The sequence below is a fragment of the Nicotiana sylvestris genome, chromosome 2, assembly GCF_000393655.2.
Source record: "Nicotiana sylvestris chromosome 2, ASM39365v2, whole genome shotgun sequence".
Taxonomy (NCBI): Eukaryota; Viridiplantae; Streptophyta; class Magnoliopsida; order Solanales; family Solanaceae; genus Nicotiana; species Nicotiana sylvestris.
In genome coordinates this window covers 27758218-27765891 of record NC_091058.1, presented here as the reverse complement: position 1 = coordinate 27765891, position 7674 = coordinate 27758218, and the positions used below count along the sequence as shown (strand labels likewise).

Here is a 7674-nt window from a genome sequence, read left to right as displayed (position 1 = left end):
AATTTGTCCAGAAATAATTGCAGTATGCTTGTGTATTGCAATGACGATAAATAAAACATATAGCCAAATAATTTCAAATGTTGGACTATATTGGTGCAATATATTTTATTACATTGACTATTATATATTGTATTTTTCAAGAGAGATATCAATATCGATAACAAGAGTTCAAATAACAACGCATTTAAAGTATCTACGGGAACAAACATCAAAAACATCATATTTAAAGAAGTATTAGGTAATATATGATTACATTTTTTATTTCTATATTATAAGTACATATATCATTCACATGACGTCGAATTATTTAAATTCAAATATTATGGAAGTGTAGTCACATTTGAAGGTTGTTACTATATTTATTTTCTTGCGCATCAACTGTTGCAGTCATATACATAGTATTCTAAGTAAAATTTAATTTTTGGTTCATTAATTTATGTAAAAATTGATTGAGAATCTATGTAAAAAAGTATGAATATCAAAAAATTTAGTGATCGAACATCAAACTTACAATTATTATAAAAAACTAGTAAACACAAAAAAGAAAGTGTGTTTTATATATTACACGTGTCTTTTGGCATAGCCACCATCCAAAGAGCTCTGTCCCAAATACTTGAATTCGTACACAGCACTCTCTCAAGAACTGGAAAATCGAAAATCGCTTCTTCAATGGCGTCGGCGAAACGTGAATCATGTGTAAGTGACGAGCCTGAAGCCAAGAAAGCAAAGGTTGAAGAAGGGCCATCACAGCTTCCAGTATCCACACCCCGTGTGGTTCTTAACCCCGCCGATTGTGACTTAGGCAAGAACATCACACTCCATTTTCTCTCTTCGTTTTTATTTTATTTTTTGTGACATTAAATTTTGAATTCTCACTTCTTTGTTCATATACTTCTCTTGTTACAAAATTTAGAACCCTGTATGGATGTATCATGTTTGTATTTTTGTTTAACTAGTTTCTATTGGTTATGCGGTACATTAATGCTAGGGTTTGGCATGGTGTGTTTGGTATAATTACATTTTTGGCTAAGTGTGGAAAGATGTTCTCCGGAATCTTTTTTGGCTGAGGTAGGATTTTTACAAGGGGCATTTTCATTTTCATTTTTTTTACCAAGGAAATTCCAAAAAAAACAAAAGGTATCACACGTGAAGAAGCTAGCTAATTCAACATCTAATATATATACATAAAAAAAAAGTAACCTTATATGTAGGCAGTGTAACCCATGGGGTTTAAAGATAGATGCCTTAGGTGTAGTACTTTTGAGTTTAAATAGGTAGGTGATCAGTGGCGGAGTCAGAAATTTCGACTAGCGGATTGAAAAATTTACAAATATGCCACATCTGGAACTTGAACTTGTACTTTTCTTATGTTAAGGGGATTCAAAGATCTGTACAGGTACACTTTTTTTTTTCTCTATTTGCATAGTGTAGTTTTCCAACGTATCCCCTTCATTGCATGTGGTTCCACCACTGTTGATAATTATGTTGGGATCAAACATATGGAGTGAGAGCGGAGACTTCAGTATAGAAAAACAACTTGCTCTCTTATCTAACACTTCGCCCATCCCAAAATATTTGTCATTTTTTCAGGAAATCAGTTTAGCTCTTCATTTTGACAAAAACTTTACGAAAAAAGAATACTAGGATGTGACACATTCGGTTAAAAGAATCTCCTTATAGCCAAGCATTTATTGAGGAAGATTAATAAGCTTAGTGGCTTCCACTACAATGTTATTGCTTCAGTTCAAATTCATATAACGTCTGAATTTTAGACTTTGATGTAGTCTTTTGCTCCATTAAACTAAGGAATTTTAATTTTTCTCTGGTGTTTTCTTTATCAAAGCAAACTTTTTAAATTATTTTTCCCCACTAACACTGATATAATACGTAATCAAATTAACACACTAAACTCTTCCAGTCTAACAATCTCATATAAAATGGGACAAAGGGAGGTACTATATATTTCAACAAAGAAAATGTTATCTATTAACTCAAACAACCTATCACCTGAGATGAATTTTGTCAGTTTAATTTTGTCATACTTGATGTTGTGCACATTTTTCGAACAAAGCTAATTTATGAGGTTTGAAGAGTGAACTTAGAAAAATAACAAGGTATGAAAAGAGAACTAGGAAAGTAACCATTCTTAATATGGCTGAGTGCAAAAAGATAAAGGGTTAAGGTGGAAGTCCGGAGGAAAAACATTAAGGATAAAAAATATATGTCCTTGGACATATTTTTAATATCTTGTGATATGCATCACTAATATTAAAAGAAGAATGTATCTAGAAAATGAGTAAAAAAAGAATGTGTTCTAATGTCAAATGTTGTATCACCTTAATGTATTGCTTATGTCAGTAAGTCATCCAACACAAGTAGTCCCCTGTTTTCAAGTATTTTTAGATGATTTAAATAGTTAAAGCTTAACTTCGGTCTTGTAAATGTCTGCAAATCAGATTTCTGTGAAAAAGTGGTCATAAGAACGGGTGAACTTTCAATTTTGTTTCATCTTGTTGACTAATTTTTGTTGGTATGACAATATCAAATTCTCTGGTGTGGGATAAACATGTTGGATTGTTTCATGGTGTCATAGTCTCCTCTTTGGTTTTCCTGTACTTGGGATTCGATAAATCCCGAATCACAAAATGTCAAAGTTGAAAGATGGAATTTTACCAAAGGTTTGACACAGGTCGCCTTTAAAGGCATGAATTCGGTTGTTTAATGTGGATAAACACTAGTGCTTGAAACTTGGAGAAGTTGTATCATGTTATTAACTTTTAAAGTGTGAGTAATCATAGTCAGTTTTCTTTTTCCTAATGGATGGGGCATATCGGCTGGCAAGGTGCTTAATGGCTGAATGGAAAGATTTCAGTAGTCTGTTTGGACTTTAAATCTGCCACGAAAAGTTACTATCTTGAACTATGTTTATGAAACACTTCCAACAGTTTTTAGTTATGTAGATCTATGCTTATGGAACTCAGCTTTGTCTTAGATAGATTCTACTCGTTGTTGACACAAGTGGCTATATTGGGTATGGGCACTGAATGGTCAGGAAATTTTTTATGAGCAATCTTTTATGGGAACATGAGAGCAGTGTTATCAAAGGGCGAAAAATGCAAAAAAGTTCTAAGGTCCGCAGGAGCTTTACGCGCAAATAAGATGTCGGCTTTAATGAAGAAAGGCGCAAATGGAGAGAAAAATACAAATATGTATGCATAGTCCAAGACTAATAATTAGAAGCATGTATAACAATATAAGGACAAAGAAATTGAAAAAAACAAATAAAATAACGATAAAGTGTAAAGAAATTGAAAAAAATAAATAAAATAACAATAAAGTGATATATCATTTGTTTTGTGTCGCCTCTTCGAGAGTACGCTTATTGGCAAGGAAAGTATGCCTTAGAGCCTTGATGACGACACTGAAGTGACAGCTAAGCGAGACAAAGTGCTCAACATGCTTTGCGCATCACTTCAGGGCTTAAGCGCACTTAAAGCGCGCCTTTGACAACACTGCATGAGAGCTGAAAAGAACACGAGTATTCGATATATATAGTGTACAAATACAGGGGAGGGGAGGGGGAGGGGGAGGGGGAGGGGGTAGGGTAAATGGACTATGCTAGCTTTATCCCAGCTTATGAAAGTTACTTTTTTAAATCTGGATATTTTGTAGCAAACATGTTGTTTATGTTGGGCATGAATATCTGGCTTGGCTGAAGGGTCTTGTCAGTTTTTTCAAAGCTTACTCTGTGTTCTTTTGAGTTAGCTGTTCCTGGAATGGTAGGCAATATTGTTTTCTGGCACTTCCTTGTGACTAATTTTTGGTACCGTCGAACAAATCTCTTATTTTGCTTGTTAGTAGGTATATGAATTGCCCATGTTTAGGTGCTTATATGTTGCTTCTGCCTAATTTTCTTGGATGGTTGTTTCCCTTAGTTATAGTGTTGTTAATATCATTAAATTTGAGAGAGGACTTGGGGATGGGAGAACTAGTACATTTAGAGAGCCGAATATTTCTAGAATTAACATAAATGTTTGCATAATTTATATTTTTTGGTGTAATAGTAGTATGTTATATAGTTTGGATCAGTGTATGGACTTTTTGAGTTTGTTAGGAGGGATCAAATGCTAGTCTGATGTATAGAATGATGTTGGGTCCTGTACTATCCTGTACCGTCTTGGTACTTCATCAATAAAATGTGACTATCAATTTTTTTTTTTAAAAAAGGTCAAGTTAGAGAGCCGATTAGCCAGTGGTCTGTTTGCTGTGACTTTGTTGGTAGGTGTTATTTATTAGTCTATTCCTCAACATATTGTGTTTGATGTGGATAATTCTTTCTTTCAGATTTCAATGTTGAAGGAAATGGATTACAAGGTTCAGCGCTTTATGAGCAAGGATTTGCTTATTGCTGGTCAGGTGCTCGAGCCAATATGGGAATCACTGGAGGAAAGTACTGCTTTGGTTGCAGAATTGTTTCAGATCAGCCCGTAGACATGGAAGATACACCACTAGATCAGCAACATCTCTGTCGTGTTGGCATCTCAAGGGGAGATGATGCAGTAGGAAACCTTGGGGAAACCCTTCACAGTTTTGGGTTTGGGGGTACTGGAAAATTTTCAAGTCATGGACAGTTTTCTGAATATGGTGAAAAATTTGGGGTTGGTGATACCATAATTTGTTGTGTTGACCTTGAGTCTAGCCCTTTGGCTTCCATAGGTTTCTCTAAAAATGGGAAGTGGCTGGGAATAGCAAAGCAATTTAATGCAGGTCCAACTGGCCTTGAAGTGGTGGATTGTCCAATGAAAAATCTACAGTGGCATTCAGCTCTTTTCCCTCATGTCTTGCTTAAAAATGTAGTTGTGCACATGCAGTTTAGCATAGACGACGGATTAGCTCCTGTGGAAGGATATAGACCATGGTCTTGTGCCATGGAAGATGGGAAAGCCATAACAGGCCCTAGCTTTCTGAATCTGTGCGATTGTGAAGTTATAATGATGGTAGGACTGCCTGCTTCCGGCAAGAGTACCTGGGCTGAGAAATGGGTGACGGAACATCCAGAAAAGCGATATGTTTTGCTTGGAACTAATTTGGCTTTGGATCTAATGAAGGTTTCATATCTTACTGCTCCTTTTTTTCTTTTAAAATAGAAGTGGTGCTGGTGTTTCTCATTTATAAAAAAATACGGAGGCTTGTCCGTCAGTTGCTACTTCCATAAAATGTAATTCATCTCCTTACAGGTTCCTGGTTTGCTGCGCAAAAATAACTATGGTGAAAGATTTGAACGTTTAATGGACCGCGCTACTGGAATATTCAACACTCTTTTGTCTAGGGCTTCCCGGATTCCTCGTAATTTCATAATTGATCAGACAAATGTCTACAAAAATGCTCGCAAGCGCAAATTGAAGCCTTTTGCAAACTATAAGAAGGTATAGAAAATTATTCTCTTGGGGAAAAGGACGCACTTTTAGGTTAGCAATAGTCTGTGCTGAGTGCTGACTACTCTCCTAATAGGCCTTTAATGAAGCATCCTCATCTCTCTGTTTGTTTTGCCTCTGAATCAGATTGCTGTTGTGATTGTTCCAACACCTGAAGAGCTCAAGCTCCGTGGTGAGAAGCGATTCAAAGAAATGGGCAAGGAGGTTCCTGCCGAAGCAGTAAATGAAATGTTAGGTACCACAGAGATTGGTTTTTGCTTGTCTTAATATTATTTCCCCTTTTCTATTGTAACCTATAATTTTACCTTGCAGTGAATTTCGTTTTACCTACGAGCAAAGATATGCCTCGAGCAGATGAGTACTTTGATGAGGTGAATGATTTCAAAAGTGCAACACTAAAACCTGTAAACCTTTGTTTTCATATTTCTCATTTATGCCTCGTTTTGCATGTCATAGGTACGATTTGAAGAACTTGGCAGAGCGGAGGCTCAGAGATGCTTGGATGAGATGAAAGCAAATGTGAATTCGAAGAGGGAAATTACCCCTTATTCTCGTGGAAGTTCTGTGCAGTCACTTAACAGCCCATCAATGCAGCGCCATTGCCAATCATACAGTGGTTCCTCATTGCTGAGTCACAGAAATTTATCAGGTCTTTTACTACTTCATCATGACGCTTAAACTTGTATTGCTTTTTTGCTTGTATTTCTTGGAATACCCATGCATATCTAGATTACCTTTTGATAGGTGGACAACCAAATAGTTCATATGCTCAGCCTCCACTGCAAGCACCTCGTGAAACCTACTTCGCGACCCCTTCCAGTTATGACCCCATGGGTGATTTTGGTTGCCATGAAAGTCGCAGTGCCTATGGCAATTCAAGGGGATATGAGATGGAAGCTCAATCAGCTATCCGTGGAGGGATTTATGAGCCTCATGCGGGTTATGGAGCTTGGAATGCAGCTGAGTTACACCGGAGCAGCATGAATGATCCCTACTTGAGGACGTCTGGTGGTCCAAGATATCTTCCACCTGACTCAAGAGGACCCGCTTTTGAATCGAGGATGCCAGCACCATATGGTAACTTAATTTCTTGTCTTTTTCTCTTCCTCCATTTTCATTTTACTTGCATTTTTATAGCTTTTCCTGATAAAAACCTTGGAATGAGAAAACTATTGGAAATGTGTAAGAGTACTTTTGGTTGTATGGCGTTTAAACTTTGCATGACTTTTTGTGACACAGTGTCGTTTACACGATTATATAAGAGGGGAGTGACAAAGTAAGACTTGGTTTGCAAATTTTCTGCTGCTATAAGACTTTGTAGTCTAATTACTATAGTCGGGTTGAATGTCGAAAACGATGTTAATCAGGAAACAAAAGGGTTAAAGAGCTGCAGTGGAAGCTTTATTGGAGAAAACTCTTCAAACTAGAATTTAGCTTGTTGGTCTGAAATTCATGTAACATATGCTCCTCACCACGTATTTCTGGCATAATTGTTCTTGTTAAAGAGAACAAAACAAGTTTCTTAATTTGTCGTTTTGTGTTTTGGTTAGGCTTTCCTCATGGGGTTCCAGCTCCAAGACCGCCATATGGAAATTTTCCTTCCGGAGCACAGGATCCTGGTGTATACGCTCCACCTCGTCCAAGATACTACTGATTGTGGAAAGTGCATGAAAGTCAAAAACACTACTATTTGATACTCACTTGTATTGTTTTACTATAGAATCAAATGGTGTTAGTATGAAGTGAGGGGCTGCTTAAGATTTTGTGAATGGTAAGATATATAGCTTGTGTACGGTGGCTAACTTTTAGTATATATAAAAACGTAGAATATTGGCATCTCAAGTTGTGTCTTTTTTTTGTTTGGTTGGGAAAAGGTCCAAATATACCCCTATATTATTTAAAATAGAGCAGATTTACCCTCGTTTGCAAGGTGACTTTTTAATACCTTTGCCGTTAATAAAATGGCTTAGATTTACCCTTTTCAGCTAATGCATGTCAATTAGCTAATTTAAAATTTATTTTTTTTTATTTTAAAAAAATGTTAAGTGTATTTAATTAAAGGGTAAAGGACAACATATATACCTGAATTATTCGATATATATTAAATATACTCTTCGTTAATTAAAATGCCTTAAGTTCAATATTCTTCCCCTTTGTTTGTACCCCCAATCCACATATCTATTTACTATGAATAGGCTGACTAAATTTAAGCGAGTTAAAATGGCCTGAATAAAAAATA

The 7674-nt window shown here is 36.1% G+C and overlaps 1 protein-coding gene across 1 annotated transcript; it reads left to right on the top strand.

The window, feature by feature from the left end:
- The first annotated feature begins 572 nt into the window (after nt 1–572).
- Nucleotides 573–7277, top strand: LOC104210990 (uncharacterized). Its single transcript, XM_009759975.2, has 8 exons — nt 573–802; nt 4345–5108; nt 5238–5426; nt 5562–5670; nt 5748–5806; nt 5892–6084; nt 6180–6512; nt 6986–7277. The coding sequence occupies exons 1-8, from the start codon at nt 670–672 to the stop codon at nt 7087–7089; spliced, it is 1884 nt and encodes a 627-aa protein (XP_009758277.1). The 5' UTR covers nt 573–669; the 3' UTR covers nt 7090–7277.
- The last annotated feature ends 397 nt before the right edge of the window (nt 7278–7674 follow it).